The sequence below is a fragment of the Megalobrama amblycephala genome, linkage group LG12 (assembly GCF_018812025.1).
Source record: "Megalobrama amblycephala isolate DHTTF-2021 linkage group LG12, ASM1881202v1, whole genome shotgun sequence".
In the NCBI taxonomy this organism is placed as follows: Eukaryota; Metazoa; Chordata; class Actinopteri; order Cypriniformes; family Xenocyprididae; genus Megalobrama; species Megalobrama amblycephala.
This window is the reverse complement of record NC_063055.1, coordinates 16,236,194-16,256,002: the sequence shown is the minus strand read 5'-3', so window position 1 is coordinate 16,256,002 and position 19,809 is coordinate 16,236,194. Positions and strand designations below refer to the sequence as shown.

Genomic DNA, 19,809 nt, shown 5'->3' with positions numbered 1-19,809 from the left:
ATAGTTTCAATTGATGTATTACTTATGTCTCTATGACAACAAATGACAGAGTATTTTAAGTCTGTTTTGCTGCAATGTGAAAAAAAACCTGCAAAACGCGCCGGCGCGTTTTTAGACCTCAGGGAGTTAAACAGTTTATCTGGATTTTTTTATGAACACATATTTAGCAGATGTGCTCAATCTTTGACATACCTTGAAAGCCCACATTCTCCCAGTGTGGTCCATAGCGAGGGCAGTCTGCTCGAGTGCAAGTCAGTTTCCTGTAGATGGTCTGGAGTACACGCATGTGCACTGGCTGTCCATTATCCAGGGAACCTACAAAATTACAAACATTTGATATAACAAACCAATAGTTTATTAATTAACTGCGTGAAGGCACTGAGTTGTATGGATTTTTTCTGCCTCATTGCCATGTGGACTCTGTCTAATCTATTGCGTGTTTGTGACACCAATGATTTTGATGACCAAGGTCAGAAGCACTACTCGAGAGAGGTGCGGCTGCAGCTTAACTGTGGGAGTTCGATGTACGTGGTGGATTTTGTCCAACAACTCCCGGACTTTCTTTTGAGACAACCCGATGAAAAACTGGTAAATGCGGGGAAAACGAGGGGAAGGAGAAGGAACCCGGGAAAGCGAAGTGGTGTCAAGTTATGCCTAAGGAAGCAGGGTCTGACCAGGACTCCTCTTCCCTCGGTGATCCTGGTTAATGTTCAGTCCCTAAGAAATAACTGAATGAGCTTCAAGGGTATGTTTGATTCCAGAAGGTTTTGAAAACTGTGGCGTCCTGGCTTTTACGGAGACATGGCTCAATGAGCAGGACCTAGACACGGACCTGTGCATTGACGGTTTTGGAAGACCACTTCGTCTGGATCGAAATGCAGAGGTGATGGGAAAAAACAAGGTGGTGGGGTATGTTTGTATGTCAATGAACGATATTACATTGCTGTGACGGTGCGATATTGGACTTGCACGTCAGATGTTGAACTTTTGACCGTATCACTGCATCCTTTTTATTTGCCTCGAGAGTTCCCACAAATTTTCATGATTGTAGTGTATATCCATCGAAAGGCAGATGCTGTTTCTGCTGCCAGCACCATTTCTGAGGTGGTACAAAAACTACAGTCAATTTCACCCAAAGCACCTTGTTTTATATAAGCGATTTTAATCATGTCGCTGAAAAAAAGTATTGACACTATTATCAATATGTTACCTGACCAATCAGACGGAATAAAACATTAGATTTGTGTTATGGGTCAGTGAAGGATGCCTACAAATCACTCCCATTACCTCCATTGGGCTCGGCCGATCTCAACTGAGTGTTTTTATTGCCAACATATAAGACTGTTTTAAGGAGAGAAAAAATACAAACAAAAGACGTAAAGGTTTGGACTGAAGACGCGGTGCTTTCTGTTTCTTCCAAGTGTCAGCCTTTACATTTGTTTGCTTCTCTGGTGCTACTGTTTGTGCTCACATAATTTTATCATAAAGGTCTTCAACCCTGTTCCTGGTAGTAGCTAATCAAGCTCTTCAGCATGTTTGAAAATACTCAAGCAGGTGAGCTGAAGCAGGTTGGAAATAAACTTTGCAGCACAGTGGGTCCCCAGGACCAGGGTTGAAGACCTCTGTGCTATGGTTCTACTGTGATCTTTGTTTGAAAATATTTTCGCTGCTAAAATTGAACAAAAACAGTCAATGTTCCTTCTAAAACGTAAGTGACTTGTACAGCCTATTATTATCCACTATCGATCACCACTTACACTAAATGTAATAAAATCAGTCATTCTCGCGTTTTGGTGATTTCCAAGTGATTTTGGTGATTTTTTTGGTATTGACGTTTTAATCAGGCTCCTTGTCCGGCCGGGCACTTTCACTTGACCCTTCAAAAAATCCACTTATCCCGGACTAATGGACAAGCGTTTACCCAAAATTACCCATAAAGAAGTTTTTTTATGACTTTTTTTTTTTGACAATTATGTTTCTACTTGTGTTTTAGGCTATATAAACATTTAAATACTGTCATAAAACAGATGTATTCAAACATGCATTCAATATTGAACCACATGTTAAGTACTATTACAAGGAATATGCAATAGCCTATAGTGCATATATGTAGCACAATGCTCCTCTCTAAGTTCAGTTTTGTAGATAACTAACGAGTTTTTGGACACTGAACGGCTTTCCTGAGATATGGGGCGGTAAATATGACATCGGTTTTATTGATGTCTTTCCACGGTTGAAACACTCATTGAGCGATTACATTAAACATGATACGGATTTTCAACATGATACAATCTTTCAACATACCTTCAGAGGCTGTTGTAACTAAAGTGGAAGAGATGATCAGTTCGTGCTCTCTGCTTGAACTGAGGAGCGTGAACACCAGGAACGATCGTGACAGAGACGTGACATCTATGATCTCACTTCAGTCTATGGGAAAGTAGCCCATTTTTCGATAAAATGATCACTCAATAGTATCTATTTTATTTATTCTCTGACAGAGCACACAGCCTCAACTGAATGCGCTGCGCCTCTTAGCAGCTCACTGAACAGAACAGACGCAGAGAGAGGTGCACCAGCGGCAGTAACGGGGAGTCTTGGAAACTAGATAAGGTTTCAACAAGTCGCTAGATTTGTCACAATGCGCTTTCTTGGAAAAAAGTTGCTAAGTTGGCCCTTCCATCTAAGAAGCACCCGATTTTACTCATCCAGGTCCCAGCCCGCCGCTGTCCAAAACAGCGTTATGGCATTTTGCACCGGCCAGATACAATTACAAAACTGGTTCCGCGTGTGTATCACACAAGTGTACATATTTTGCGACAACAAATCAGTTATTAATTATGAAACCTATACTCAAAATAAACTGGTAGTATTATTTTTTTATTCAAAACTCTAAAAAATGTAATGCCTGTAGGAATAACTTAATTTTATAGTCATATCTCCACCAGCTGGTAGCAGGGAGTGTGGCAAATACAAATGACTGACATTGTCCTCCTATATTTATATACTTAAATGCATATTGCCCACCGTGCTCTGTTTTCTTAAAGCCACCGGGTGACGGTGACACGGGTGCGAGGGCCCTTTCATCGCTTTAAATTTCATATTTATCTTTGTTCTACTATATTTATGTAGGCCTGTCGAATGTTAAATGGATCCAATCAATGTTCAATTAAAATAATTTGATGTTGCAGCAATTATCTAACTAGTATACTTTAATGCATGTGAAATTTTTGAAATTTGCGGATTTAAAACATTATCAAAATTATATATTTATATATATTATATATATTTTAATGACAATAGCTCAAATCGGTATCAGCCAAAAAATTCCATCGGTGCATCCCTAATTTAAACAGTTACTCTGGTAGCCATCTAAACAACTTAAGAAATAGAAAATAAAAAATCATTTTATATTTACATTTATAAAAAGGGTACTCTACAATAAAAGTACTCCAAGTTTTTTTACACCTTTCGAAAACGGCACGATTTGAAATCGCCCCGGTCGTGACGTCACAATTTTCCTCAACGCGCCGCTAAACATATGTATGTTAATCAATAAAGTGTGTTCTTTGCAAACTTCATAAGCTAACCTCCAGAAACATAATATAAAGATAGTATAAACATAAAATGCATTTCACCACCCCTTCAACTGATTCATCAACACTAAAAAAAATTATGCATTGAACATTAGTCAAAAGATGTATGTACAGGTGCTGGTCATATAATTAGAATATCATCGAAAAGTTGATTTATTTCACTAATTCCATTCAAAAAGTGAAACTTGTATATTATATTCATTCATTACACACAGACTGATATATTTCAAATGTTTATTTCTTTTAAGTTTGATGATTATAACTGACAACTAAGGAAAATCCCAAATTCAGTATCTCAGAAAATTAGAATATTACTTAAGACCAATACAAAGAAAGGATTTTTAGAAATCTTGGCAGACTGAAAAGTATGAACATGAAAAGTATGAGCATGTACAGCACTCAATACTTAGTTGGGGCTCCTTTTGCCTGAATTACTGCAGCAATGCGGCATGGCATGGAGTCGATCAGTCTGTGGCACTGCTCAGGTATTATGAGAGCCCAGGTTGCTCTGATAGTGGCCTTCAGCTCTTCTGCATTGTTGGGTCTGGCATATCGCATCTTCCTCTTCACAATACCCCATAGATTTTCTATGGGGTTAAGGTCAGGCGAGTTTGCTGGCCAATTAAGAACAGAGATACCATAGTAAACCAGGTACTGGTAGCTTTGGCACTGTGTGCAGGTACCAAGTCCTGTTGGAAAATGAAATCTGCATCTCCATAAAGTTGGTCAGCAGCAGGAAGCATGAAGTGCTCTAAAACTTCCTGGTATACGGTATACAACACCAGCAGATGACATGGCACCCCAAACCATCACTGACTGTGGAAACTTTACACTGGACCTCAAGCAACGTGGATTGTGTGCCTCTCCTCTCTTCCTCCAGACTCTGGGACCCTGACCCTGAATGCAAAATTTACTTTCAACAGAGAACATAACTCTGGACCACTCAGCAGCAGTCCAGTTCTTTTTGTCTTTAGCCCAAGCGAGACGCTTCTGACGCTGTCTGTTGTTCAAGAGTGGCTTGACACAATGCGACAGCTGAAACCCATGTCTTGCATACGTCTGTGCGTAGTGGTTCTTGAAGCACTGACTCCAGCTGCAGTCCACTCTTTGTGAATCTACCCCACATTTTTGAATGGGTTTTGTTTCACAATCCTCTCCAGGGTGCGGTTATCCCTATTGTTTGTACACTTTTTTCTACCACATCTTTTCCTTCCCTTCGCCTCTCTATTAATGTGCTTGGACACAGAGCTCTGTGAACAGCCAGCCTCTTTTGCAATGACCTTTTGTGTCTTGCCCTCCTTGTGCAGGGTGTCAATGGTCGTCTTCTGGACTACTGTCAAGTCAGCAGACTTCCCCATGATTGTGTAGCCTACAGAACTAGACAGAGACCATTTAAAGGCCTTTGCAGGTGTTTTGAGTTAATTAGCTGATTAGAGTGTGGCACCAGGTGTCTTCAATATTGAACCTTTTCACAATATTCTAATTTTCTGAGATACTGATTTTGGGATTTTCCTTAGTTGACAGTTATAATCATCAAAATTTAAAAGAAAGTTGACAGTTATAATCATCAAAATTTAAAAGAAATAAACATTTGAAATATATCAGTCTGTGTGTAATGAATGAATATAATATACAAGTTTCACTTTTTGAATGGAATTAGTGAAATAAATCAACTTTTCGATGATATTCTAATTATATGACCAGCACCTGTAGTCATTAAAACAAAGCATGCTACCTGACTTGTCAAGTCATATGTTCTACTCACATTGTGCAATGGCAAACACTAAGTCTCTCTCCTCTACAAGGTCTTTGTGTAGGCGTGGAGGCCCGAACAGGAAATGGGTGATGGCAGCCAATCCAGTCCTGCGAATGGTGGGCTGAATGTTCTTCTGATCAAGTATAAAATAAAGAACAAAGAAAGACAATGGCTTCAATAGTCATGACAATCATTGTGTCATCATGTGTATTCACTTGAAACAAACTCACAAGCAGGTCTCCAAGATCAGTGGTCTGAAAATGCTGCAGAGCCTCATTGAAGGAGATCAGTGGTGATGGAGTGAGATCCTCAGCAAGAACTATAAAAGATACAATCCCTGCATTATAAACATTGTTCAGTCTTGAAAATCAGAATATATAAAACATATTCTATCAGTAAAAAATTATTCCAATATGGAGGGCGAAGCAAGAGAAATGTGGATTATAAAAAGTATTCAGTTTTGCTTATTACAGAGTTCCTACACATTTCTCATTTCAAAATTCCATACTTTTCCACACTCAAATTTCCAGACTTCTCTATAGATTTTTCAGAGCATATTTAACATTTGATGGTTTTAAAATCCTAATGTTAACATGTATGTTACATTCTGACTACACTATTAAGTTACCAAATAATTGCCAGAATAAACTAAAGGATTGCATACATTTAAAATATTTTAATTCATATTATAAGTTTAACATAGATTTAAACATAGATTTTAAACTTAAAAGTTGTGATACACTATCCAGTATAATAATGTTTGTTTGTAATACTATAAATTTACTGAGGAAATCACTTCACTAGTAAAAAAAAAAAAAAAAACCTATACCAAAATTTATTTTAAAAACATTTATTTCATACAAAGTAAACTTCAAATCCATTAACATATTTATTGACATCACTTAAAACTTGCTGATATAAAATTAGAATTAAACTTTACTTGGAGTATTTCTTCATTGCACAATGCACATTTCTTAATATTATGCCTAAAAGTGTTTTAATATATCACTATTAATAAGGATTGTATGATCTTTTTTATCAGTCTTTAAATGCAAGATATTTAAAGTGTACCTAAAGTATACTATATTAGTATATTAATTGGACCTCAGCACTACTTCTGCACAATGGACCCTTCGCTAAACCCTGTCGTCCTTAGTTACTGTTGCTATGCCTGTCAAGCTTTCACGCCTGGCAAATCATTTACAGTATGTATGCACCGGTGTCAGGCATTTCCAAGGAGATAATTAGTCATTTTTGGCGAACAGGTGAAATATCTGAGAGAGCAAGACAAAAGGGACTGCAGTATGCATTCGAGGGATATATCCACAACATAATATGCAACTGATTAAAAAATAATTTGATCAAAATTGAAGCTAAAGCTCCCAGCGCAAGCAGCAGCCACTTCATACACTGACCATTCAAATGGGAAACACACAAATTAAGGAACAGCTTTGTTCATCCACAGCAGGTTAAGTGAAATTTGTGAAAATAAGCTAATAATTATAAATCAAACAGCTTATCCATAAGTCTTGTGGAATAAACACAAGACATTAGCCTGACCACTTTGCAATGATAACATTCCAGGCTACTCCGTCTTGACTTTAATCATCTTATTTTATGTTCAAATATATGCATTATGAACAAAAAAAACATAATTTTTCCAAGCAATGATGTGCTGAGTTAGCTAGCTAGCTAACCTACCCGTCAGATTGTCCTACCCGGGCTTACTGCATGTGCGCACATCAATATTACATCATTGTTGTCATGATAAATAACACAAACCTACTGTATTTGCATTATTGTAAGGGTAGGTTTAGTGTTGGGGTAGGTGTAGACATTAATTAAGCACAATCTGATAAGTAGCATTTTTTGCTATCGATTTATATTTGTTCTAACGATTAATGCTATATAATATTGTGCTACCACTACTGTACTTGCATTATTATAAGGGATGGGGTAGGTGTAGATGTTAATAAAGCCACAGACCACGTTAATATCACGCTGGAAGCACAATCTGATAAGTAGCATTTTTCGCTAACAGATTTTGCTAACGTTACCAACTGTAAATCTGACAGGGTAGCACAAATTGTCAGAACACCGGCATTTCTCCTCTTGGGTTTTAGGTTTCGGGAAGGGAAAAAATTCCACCACCCCGTCCAAACTTTTAGGATACCGTGTGTCAGATTTACACAATCCATACGCACAATGCTTCGGCATGTTTCCCTTGCTCGAAAGCTTGACAGACCTCCCGCGCCTAGTTACGGTTGCTAAACCACGATTGGACTGTGCCGGTTTTCGGGCGTGGCTTAGCGAAGGGTCAATTAAAGTGCATTAAGTACAAAATTAGTTGTTCCAATTTAGCAGACTTTAAGTATATCAGTTTAGTATACCAAAAGTGCAATTGCAAGGTATTTTTATTTAGCACATAAATATGTAAATGTATTTGTAGTATACTTTGCACAAAATAAATGTATTTCAAATTTTCACTAGGGTTATCAGGAATTATTACTTCATCCAAGTCTTCACCCATTAAATATTCACCCATTATTTTACATTATTTTCAGCATTTTATTCAGTAAATAATACAGTTATCTGTAAAAAATTAATCAAAATTGTGCTTATATGATGAGAAAAAACCTAAAACGGTTTGATAGTACTGTTTTGATACTATAAACATGGTTTGATATTGCACGATCACCAAACAGCAAAGTACAGTTTGATTTAAATAGCATGAACCCTTTATCTGTTGCTGGTCTGTGTGACAGGGAATCTCACGCTCATTCATTTAGTGAAGATCAAAAGAGACTTATAATAAAGATTTGTTTTGTGTAATGAAAACATGCACCTTTAATTCATTTTAAACTATCTCTAAACTTTTGGGCCAGTTGCATAAACAAAGCCTCTATGTAAAGGCAATGACTTAAGAACAACTGTCTGAACAACTAGCAGTTAGCCAAGGGGTAAGCAGTCTTACTTTTCTGATTCAAATGAGACTAATCTACATTTTTATGTAACTTAAAAAAATTATGACCAGTCTTAAAGAAAAAAACTGATGACTAACTGGTAAGACTATGCTAAGCAGTTTATACAACTGGCCACCTGGAAATTACCAAAATCTTAGCCATAGTTTTCCATTCTGCATAGGAGCCATGCTAGTGCATCACATGTGTGCAGGTTGTGGGTTGAGTCTCCTGTGATAACCACTATTTGTTGCTAGATTACGGTTCAAAAGTTTAGGGAATTTTTATATTTTTGAAAGTCTCTTATTCTCACCAAGGCTGCATTTATTTGATCAAAAATACAGCAAATCATTACAATTTAGAATAAGAGTTTTCTATTTTAATATATTTTAAAATGTAGTTTATTTCTGTGATGGCAAAGCTGAATTTTCAGCAGCCATTACTCCAGTCTTCAGTGTCACATGATTCTTCAGAAATCATTCTAATATGTTGATTTGATGCTCAAAACTATTTATTATTATTATTATAAATGTTGAAAACAGTTGTGCTCATTTTTGTGGACACCATGATAAATAGAAGTGAATAGAAAGTTCAAAAGAACAGCATTTATTTTAATACATATTTTAATTCATTATAAATGTCTTTACTGTCACTTTTAAACAACTTAATGCATCTTTGCAGAATAAAGTTTTAATCTCTTTAAAAAATTTTGCTGATCCCAAAATTGTGAACAGTAGTATATGATGAATGCTCCAAATTAGTCACTAATGACGATCCATCTCTGTAAAGATGCCTATGTCTGGATTAGACATTGAGGCAGCACACTGGATTTGGGAACAGACATATTATATTTACTCAAGCCTGATCTACATGCATCTGCCTGAAATTACTGTAAAGTGTTTTTGTTTTTTCTTCCTGTAAATTATCTTTTAATTACAGAGTTTGAAAGGTTTGTTCTAAACCTTTAACTCTAAGTATCAAACTTTTTAAATATCAATTCATTCTGAACCACCTAACATACAGACTCCACTTAAACTTAGCTAAAAGTCTTTAAATTGGCTTAAAGAATCTCGGTCAAATTTTTTCAGTTTCAGAGCAGTTTATGGTTCAGTTTACAGAACCTACACAAGTCTGATATTTCATGACACCTTATTTACCAAGATCTGTCAGGGGACAGATAATTTGTTAAATATTTTTTAAATTTCTCATATAATGAAGTAAGATTTTGGTTATATCGCCCACCCCTATGTCTATTAATGCCCATTTGTTGCCTGCATATATCACCAAGAGATGCTAATTCTCCAGATTGTATCTGACAGCGATCAGGTTTCGTAATGTATCTATTTTAGCCAAGGAGGCGATGCCATCTCTCTAGGGTAGGGGCGTATGCTTAGTCATGATGACGTAATGTGCTCAGTATCCAGGCTAACAGGACGTTGTTTCCATGGTGACAAGGTAATTGGTCTCACCTGGTTGGATGCTCTCCAGGGCATCCCACTCCTCTTGTGCTCGCTCCACCTCCAAGCTCACCTCTGGGCAAAATCACACACACATATAGAGTAAAGGTTGTTGTTGAACTACTGACATCATTCTGTGTGTAACAATGTTTCTGAGTGATGTAGTCTTTACCTTCCGTTTTAGTCTGACTGCCTCCTGCTGCCAGAGACTGCAAGAGTCCATTCTGTTTTAGTGCTGAGATCTACGCAACCACAAGTTCACACCATTACCATCGCTATTCACGCCAGTAACAAAGAACATTGTGTGACTATGTTTAAGTGAAATACTCACTGGGACAGTTTTGAGATAAGGATTGCCATTCACGTTGCCATTCTCTTTGATGCCATTACCTGGAGTCAATCCATTCAGGATCTAAAAAAAAATAAAAAAAATCCAAAACACAGCAACAGAAAGCAATCGTGATCCAAGCAGATAGTGACAAGACGTAATTTCACTGAACAAATTTTAGCAATGTGTTCTCACAGTTGTGCATTTGGAGTGCCCATTAGTTAGATCCTCTGTCTGTTTACATTCTTGTGGAAAACCATTCAAGCCCTAAAAGGAAGAAATTAAAATACATATTAAAAAAAATCTATATTCGTAATATTATTCCTTTCCCCATATGTTTCTGAAAAGCTACCACAAATGTCTGAAATGAAACTACATTTAAAATGTAAGAATGTCTGAAATTAATTCTAAGCATATTCAATTGAAACTGCAATCTGACAGTAATATCAATTCAAATTTCTATCACCCTATCATTTTCAAATACAACAATGCACCACGTCTGCCAAATTTGAAAAAGAATCGCAATGTCCATTTGATGCTGCACTGATAAAATCAAAATTATGAGCACTGTACAAATGTAATTAAGATTCTCCCTGGTCAGTGTATTTTCCATGTTGTGAAATTCCCTCTGTGTTGTCTTCTCATAGAGTAAAATAAAGAGAGGAGGTGTAAATGATGGCATGTCACCTGTTAAGAAATTTAAAATGCAGCATTAACCGGACATCTGTATAGAATAGTACAGTATAGTTCAGCTTTTTCATGGATTTGCAGACTCAATGGACTTCTATGTTTTATATCAGTTCTCAGTTTCATTTAATGATCTTTGACTCGGATGTTCCTCCAAAAATTCCTTAGTAGCAATAAACTCTATAAAACGAGCAGTTTAGATTAGGGATGTCACAATATACCGGTATTGACAATATAACCATATAATTTATCAATCTCATGTGAATACTACACATACGATAATATCGTAAATAATCCAGAGCCAGTATTTATCTGGTTGTCGCCTATCGTAAAGAAAAAAAAAAAAAAAAAAGACAATGCAGTGTGTAGATACTATTGCTGCACAAAACCATGTCGGAGGAAACACTCTACATGCACCCAAAAAAAAACGTTAGCTTGCCAATGTGGGAGTTTTTTTGGATTTCATAAAAATTACCAATGTTTCCCTACCCTGTTTCTGAAGGCACACCAACAGAACACATTTAGGAGTTCTCTCTTATCAGACCCATCCATTTCAGGTCTTGGAGTCTCTACTAAACTGTGTTTCAAAAATGTGTACTGTTGGTGTGCCTCCAAGAACAGGGTAGGGAAACAATGTGTTAGACAGCCCAGTCTGGATGACGCACCAATAAACATTTAATTTCTGTGTGCTTTTTATACAGTTAAGGTTACAAACTCTCTCTCCACCTCACTACACTTGCAGTTTAAGTGTGACTTAAAATTATGTACGACTTGGCCAAAAAAAGAGAAAACACAAAATAAAGTTAAAGATGAATTTGACTGACAGCATTATTTTTTATTTATTTTTTTTTTTTTTTATAGATATTGTGATAAGATGGTTATTTTGAATTCTTTTGGCCCCGTGTATTGATAATCTAATATTGTAACAGCCCTAGTACAGATCATTTAGGCTTGAACTGAAATCTTAAAATGTTTTGTATTGCAGACTAAGGTATCTGCAAATCTGGCTTACAACAAAAATAACTTTTATATTGATGGATTAATTGCAAACGTGTCATGGATTTATTGCATTTTGGGGGAAAAATAATCCGTTTTTATAATAAACCTTTTAAAATCAAAATGTAGATTTGAATTTTTAATGTTTTTATAACCAAAAGATGCTATGTGAAAGTTTGAAACAGAAAATTTCATCTTGCCACTTTCTTGGTAAAGAAAACACCTTTTTACTCAAATTAATCAAAATGGAGTTATAGCGTTTTGGAACCAAACTCTTCATATACACATACAAACATCCCGGTAGCTGTTTGGATTTAAATAGGCAGAATATATCATTGGATCATTATTGCAGTGATCATTATAATGTTAGGCAACAGTTCTTCTAACCCTAATTGACCCTTCAAATTCTCACAGAGAGAAAAATACTTTTCAGGGCAAAGATTACACTGACAACGTGCTGACAGACAAGATGCAGGTTATTTTTGGTATGAAAAAAAGTCTCAGCTTTCCAATTTTATAATTTTTTTAAGAAATTCAAATGATAAATACCATTTTGTGGCTCTTTAATTTGTCGTGGCAGATCACTGTAGTGTCTTAGTTCAAGTGGCACGTGAACTGATCATCTATTCCAACTGGTAATAAACATGAATTAACATTAGAAGGTATGTTGTTTTAAATGCAGAAAAGAAAGACATCAACACACACCATTTTTTAAGTTCAAGTCCACCAATGTTAATTTAGTAACTCTCCTGTCTGGTAATTAATTGGAGTAACATAGCCTATGTTTTGTTTAGACCTATTCCTTTTACAGGCTATAATTTAATCTGTTTTTCTCCGTTTACAGAAGCGCAGCAGGTGCGATGTGACCATGAACAGGCTACCATGGTATTTTTAATAGGTTACAGACACATCCCTTCAGATTTAATTTAATAAGCATACAATTTGCATGATATTGAGTGGAAATAAATCATGTAATCGCGCCTGCTATGTTACACATATCTGAATGATCATTTGTGATGTTCTTGAGCTGAAAACGCCAGCGAGTGAAATATCCTAACATCCAACTTCGATAACAGAATACAGCAGAAATATAGTAATTATAGAGTTATGTGTGACTGTTACGCATGCTAATCACTTCCATACTAAATATACTTTATACTAAAACAAATAGGAATAGCAGAGACCCCCAGAGATAAATGTCTGGCATGCTGAGAATTATTGTTCTGTAATTGGCCAAAATGCAACGTTCAACTTTTCCGAGATCCTCTACTCTTCCCTGTGGAACCCGGAAGTTGGACCTCTGACCTATTTTCAGTACGATCTGAATTTCTGCATTTTGAATTTTAGAATATTGAATTTGGTGTTTTGAATTTGTTATTCATGTTGAAAACTTGAAGCTGTATTTTTAAGAAGTGAATATTTGCAGTCTAAGAATTCAGAACAAAAAATACACTGTTTGAAAATACATATGTAGAAAATTATGCCATAAAAAAATGCTAAATTTATGCAAAATTCACTTTTGCATGGTGTTGACATTGTGTGTACACAATCACCCTATAATGGTAAAAATCCAACCACTCCTTTTTTTTAAATCCCAATAAATCATAAGCTGTGCCTCAGAACAAGCCTTTCCAGATCCCTGGTAATGTGACGTCACTTTAGCCACAGGCCCCACCCCACGAATGTTAACAGACACTGCTGTTTTAACATAGAACTGCCCTGAGCGAGTTCACAGCGAGTTGTACAGTCCGCCATTGCTGCACTGACGAGAATGTCTCCCAAGCATTTTAGGTGTTCCGTAGCTGGATGGATTAATCCACATAGCTCTCTCCATTTACTCCCGAAATCTAAGGTCTTTATATATTTGTTTACTGTTAGTTGTAATGAGTGTTTCTGTGTACTTCGCTGTATATGTTGATGATAATGCAAGGGAGAGAGAGTTTATGGATAATATTTTAATGCACACATGCACTGTGTTTTATTAAGCTCTTACAGTGATTTTCTAGAGTGAAAACAGACGCTTCATACTTTGTGTGAAGTACAATAAATGTTATAAAACTCATCGGTAAACAGGCTTGTACTAATATAGTGGATAAAAACAAGTAGACAATATAACGGTAATTAAACTAAACTATACCTGTTCTATCTCTATGCAGCATATATTCGCCATTTCTGACATTATAGTGCGTCCTGACTGACTCCTGACACCGGAGAATGAGCTTTTGAAGCTCCGCCCTCTTAGGCTGGGTGCAGCAGCTCATTTGCATTTAAAGGGCACACACTGAAATAGCATGTTTTTGCTCAACCCCAAAAAGTGGCAATTTTAACATGCTATAAAAAAATATCTTTGGGGTATTTTGAGCTAAAACTTCACATAAACACTCTGTGGACATCAGAGACTTATTTTACATCTTGTAAAATTGGGCATAATAGGTCCCCTTTAAATGACACTTGTCAATAATTCAGAATTCAGACAATAAATCGAATTCAGATCATTTTGTCATATTTCTAGCTCCATATAATCCCCTACGCCATTCTGAAGTGCGTATTTGGACAGACCCTTGACCCTCGATTTTGACCAAGGGAGTGAGTCTACTCAATATGTACACTTCAGGCAGATCCAAGGACCACAATGCAACATGATTGTGACGTCACTGCAAATCGCGAATCACACCCCACACAACTCTACTGTATGATATTGGGAGTTATTTTGAAAAATTTAACCGCATAATACTTGTAGCTGCCTTAAGCTGACTGTTGTAGCTTATTGTATTGTTATCATTTTCGTTTGCTGTTTGTATATTTTCTCCAAGCCAAGCATACATACAGGCCTATAGAATGGTGCGTAAAATAAATTCATAAGGAAAAAAAACTAAATAATAAATCAGCTCCATTGCAGATTCTAATTGTACAATGGCTTAGGACGTTCCATTTAATTATATTTCAAGGGTTTCGCCAGTAATGGGCACTCGTGCAACATAAGCAATGATATACATCCAAGTGAAGGAGACAGAGGGAAGTTAGCGAGGGAATGTCATAAAAAATTGGACTTAAATGCAGCCCATGTGTGATTTGCTAGAACAGAGGTCATTGGTTCTCACGCATCACACACACATTTGAGCTTCTTCTTTTGCTTTTTATGGATTCTATGTATTCAAAAAAAGGTAATTATTGTGATTCGTCTAGATCTGAAGAATTTTTGAAAATGGTGATGATTGATTCCAATCCTGATGGAAAATGGGGGGTCCTAAATGGGGGTTTAGAGCACATACTAAATTCATGTGTCAATATGAATATTAAACAGCTGAATTGCGATGAATGCACCTGTGCATTTCTGATTTACTTCAACACAACTCTAACTAAGCAACAAATAAAGGTGCACTGTTGTTTTTTTTTTTTTTTTTTTTTTTTGCTTTGAAGGGAATAGCGCAGACCTAAGAAACATAATGTGGGGTAACTAACCCCAGTTTAAAAAGGAAAGAACCACCTAGCAATGATGAAGCACATCTACCCATTTTTAGCAGACCCTGGCCAGAAATAAAATGTAATAGATACAATCTTTAATAAATAAAGATTGTATCTATTACACTGTAATACCAGTGACTGTTAAAATGTATTTGATAAAGATTCGTTCAAAAACTCTGGACGGAACAAGTCTTTATTCATTCATTTCAAACAATTTTTTACATAAAAAAAAATATTTTAATTTAATCCATTAATAGACTCATTTATACCATTAAATGAGTCTATTAATTATAACAACGTTTCGCATGCAATGCGCAAAGTCCTGCAAACCACTTTAGGTATGCCCCTCTTGAGCCACCATGCTTGAGCCAGCATGACAAAAATGCGAAGTTTTCATTAACTAAAACTAGACTAAAATACCCAGATACTTATCCCCGGTTTCACAGACAAGGCTTACATCTAGTCTCAGACTAAAATGCATTATTGAGCTGTTATCAATCATTTATAAAATATCAAAAAATGTATGATATCGCATAAAAAAAATGCTGGATGGAAATGCCAAGATGCGCAGAGATTCTCAAAAAAGCATATAAAACTTATCCGCTCAAATGAGTCGGATACATTTTTTATGTGATACGAAAACAAGTGCATAAACTACGATGGAAACACTTTTACAGAATAAGTTCCTTGATGCGCATCAAAAAAGACATTTAACTTTGCGATGGGACGACATAACTGGACCAACCAGTGAAACGATCTCATTGCACAGCATCTGAAATGCTGTTTTGGTCATTCTGTAATGCCTGAGTAAGGCATTAAAGTGGTTTGGTATAATTCCCTCCCAGAAGTGCCTCACACGATTGCGTTCACAAACACCAGGCATCTGAATGCAAGACAACATAGTGTTTCTTGCGGTTTGTCTGCACACTCAGAGGGGCAAGTAATTTATTATATATGAAAATTATTATATACAGTGGCTTCTACTGCAGCAACTTCGATTTTTACAGGAAGTGACTTTTTTTTTTTTTCGCTTTGACTGACTGGATATTCCAAATTTGCACACAAGTTAAATTCGATTCAATGTTGGATGGAAACATAGGTATTGTTTTGACTCAAGATGCACACCAATAATGTATTTTTCTAAGGCACTTTTATAAAAGCTACTTAAATGTCCTAATTAAACTAAGAACTAATCCTAAGCCCTGTCTGAGAAACCAGGCCTTAGTCGACAAAAACTTGACTAAACAAAAACAGGACAAGGTTGACTAAATATGATAAAAACTAAAAAGTATATTTGACAAAGGACTAAGAATAAATTTAAAAACAGCTGACAAAATGAACACTAGTTAAAGGTGCTAAAGAGGATCTTTTCGTCAACTGAGAAACCAAAGACTGTTAGTGAGTTTCGAGGGAACGCCTCCCAAAACTCGTGCACGAGTATTGGAACACGAGTGTTTATCACCACTGTGTCGTGTGGATTCATTATGTCGGACTCACCGCAGGTAACTCATAATCTGCAGTTGTTATTCCTGTCTCCTGACAAAAACATTGCATGCGGCGCCTGTAGAGTGTGGAAAGTTACTGGAGCGCACAGCTGCGCACGTCTCGCACAAGGAACGTCATGGCAGTGACTGACAAGCCAGAGGGCCAATCCGCGCACGTCTCTCACAAGTAACGTAATGGCAGTGATTGACAAGCCAGAGGGCCAATCGTTTACGCGATGATCGCGTACACGATTGGCTGATGTTTTTAAGGCCCTACCTCGTGCACAGATGATGTATATTAATATTATTCCTTTCAGTGCACCTAATAAATAGTCTTTTATCAGTTAGTAAAGACAGTTTCAAGTAATATTGCAAAAATGTATAAAACATCCTCTTTAGCACCTTTAATACGGAGATGCTGCACAGACACAGGTCTTTCTTTCACACACACCTCTTTCTTTCTCTCTCTCCCTCTCTCTCTCTATCTCTATCTCGATAGGCTAATTCATTCAAATAAATCAAATAAACCATAGCTGTCAAAAATATTTTTAATATGAATTTTTAACCCTTGCAGTAAAATTTAGTGATACAAACAGCAATGACAGCTTAAACTTGTCAATGCTAGTAAATGACTATGGTATAGACAGGATAATCCATGGCTAGCTGTGCTTGAAATTATTTTAATGCACAATGTAGATGCAAAGATCCACCCAACGGCTAGCAGTTTCAAAATAAAGAGTTAAAAACAATAAAAAAATTAAAAACTTACTAAAAAGGATATTTTAAACATGCATTTGTGTCATTAAATTGTTGAAATATTAACTTAAAATCTATATCAAGTAAATATCTTAATCTTACATCTAAGAATTTCTGCTAACAAAAAAAAAAACTTTGGGGAACCCAACTCTCTCTCTCTGTCTCTCTATATATATATATATATATATATATATATATATATATATATATATATATATATATATATATATTGCTGTCTAATACAAACAGCTGAAATAATAACCATATCTGATTCTATTTTTTTTTTATCTGTGGAAGTATATTGTAGTATAGTGGCTTGATGTACTCTGGGTAGGGATGTCATACATACCTCTGTATGTGCTGCGACTGCAAGAACCCCTTCCATGACATGAGTCCACTGTCTTGCTGTCCCCCTACTGTCCACCCATCCTGTGGACTAGGCCAATTGTAAACACTGCCCAAAGGACACACATTGTTCTAGAGCACTTTTAACGCTTTCAGAAGCACCTGCTCCTTGTCCTACAAGCGTAGATTAAGACTGAAACAGCAGAAGAGCTTTCAGTAGTGCATTGTTTAACCGTGCCGCTTCTTGTGATTCAAAGAGGGGCTGGTAGAAGAAACAGAGCTGGGCCAAGGAGCAGAAGCATACTTTCAATAGTAACAGGCCTATGGTTTGTTTCTAGTCGGATTGTGCAACGAGTTGTGAATTGTGATGGCCGTGTTGGAGATGGATTTCTCAAGTCCGTCAAGTGCTAATTGTACCGGGTCTGTGACACATCAATAGGTGAGCGCTAGGCTTCCTATTGGTCCACTTATGAGAAACTGGAGTGTTGCAAAAGGAGCAGAAATTAGAAATAGATAGACAGCAGTGATGAATCTGTATTTGACAGTGCCTCTGTTAAGATGAAATCTCTGATGAAATTTTAGAGAAAGCAGAATAAAATTCTACTTGGAAGATTGAAGGCTTATTATAGGGGTGTGTCACTAAAAAGGGAGTTTATCGATGGATTGGAGGGTTACTATGGGTCTCTTCAGAAACCTCCCTGTGGCCTTCTGCTGACAGCTACAGCAACATCCAAATAAGTCTCTGTAGGATACAATAATAAATATTAGAATATGCAAATTGTATAATATATAACACACTTGAAAAGGTATATGCAATGCAAACATCAATGCGTGCACAATACATAGGCATGCACTCTCCAGTTTTCATTATAGAACAATGTAAAGAAGCGCTGCACAGAAAATAGGCATCCGAAAGGGATGACGTCATCTGATCAAGACCGCATCCCTATGAAATAGAAATAGATAGAGGCCGGCAATACGACCACCAATTACCACAGGTGAAATTTCAAACGGTCCCTTTCGTTTTGCAATGTCTTTAATGTGCAGACAGGCTTTATATGGCGGATAACTGAATCTATTGCATTCAAAACATAGAAAGGCTGAGGGGTGACGTCATCTATATCCTGACTCACAAAACCTGAACTAACTAAACATTATAATAAACATGAACGAGAGACAACCCAAAAGCAAAAGTATTAATCGATAATTAACGCTAATTTGGATATCAGCGACATCAGATATGATGCATCAGCTCCAAATGCGGCACAGCATGAATGTATGACAGCATCCAGTGAACTGTCAAACACCTTTACAAAGATACATTAACCATTATATAGAGACATGACGGTATTTGCACGTATTTTACTTCAGCAGTCACGAATTTAGAAACATATATTGAACATAAAAGATTTATCTGACGGCTAATAATGATAAAGACCAACAAAAAACTGACCAACTTACTCACTTAACAGTTGTTTCTGCCACAAATAACGGTACATTTCAGCCCCCCTCGTTATTCTCTTCAAGTTAAATGAGTAACACGAAACGCTCACATTTACCTCAGCACTCAAGACCTGCCGTTACTTATTTCAGTTTAAAAATGTGTTATTTACTGTCACATTTCAGTCAGTGACTGGTAAAGCGTCTGTCTCGCGACCTGCTCGAGCTAAACTGCCTCAATCTTTTTGTACTCTCGCTTCTAGCTTAACGTTAGCTAACTTGCCTATAATTAGTCTTTTACGAGACAATATACACCAAAACGTGCGAACAATGTAGCGTTATTTTTCTTATCTGCTAATTACGCATTTATACCTCTGCTAGAATGATAGGTATTAAATATTAGTTTTATTTTTACCTCAGTTTCTCTCCCTCCAATCTCAGCTTCCCTTCCCCCTTTCCACAGTAACTGAAAACCCTGCCGCCTTGTGGGAATTGTGGTTCTTCTACTGTAAATAGACTTCCGGTACTGTAGGAGCGCTTAA

At 36.6% G+C, this 19,809-nt stretch overlaps 1 protein-coding gene across 4 annotated transcripts in view; it reads right to left on the bottom strand.

Moving 5' to 3' along the window:
- elmod3 (ELMO/CED-12 domain containing 3) overlaps positions 1-19,809 on the bottom strand; it is a 28,530-nt gene extending 8,721 nt beyond the window's left edge. The window contains exons 1-9 of one of the 4 annotated variants that reach the window (XM_048209176.1): positions 19,683-19,809; positions 17,832-18,569; positions 10,290-10,361; positions 10,098-10,178; positions 9,939-10,008; positions 9,779-9,841; positions 5,580-5,668; positions 5,359-5,482; positions 193-315 (exon numbers count right to left, since the gene is read on the bottom strand). In XM_048209176.1, coding sequence (XP_048065133.1) covers positions 193-315; positions 5,359-5,482; positions 5,580-5,668; positions 9,779-9,841; positions 9,939-10,008; positions 10,098-10,178; positions 10,290-10,361; positions 17,832-17,867 — 658 coding nt within the window. In that variant the 5' untranslated portion in view covers positions 17,868-18,569; positions 19,683-19,809. Of the gene's footprint in view, positions 1-192; positions 316-5,358; positions 5,483-5,579; positions 5,669-9,778; positions 9,842-9,938; positions 10,009-10,097; positions 10,179-10,289; positions 10,362-12,326; positions 13,531-17,831; positions 18,570-19,288; positions 19,657-19,682 lie in introns of those variants that run through there. The other 3 variants (XM_048209177.1, XM_048209178.1, XM_048209179.1) reach the window with 3 other exon arrangements.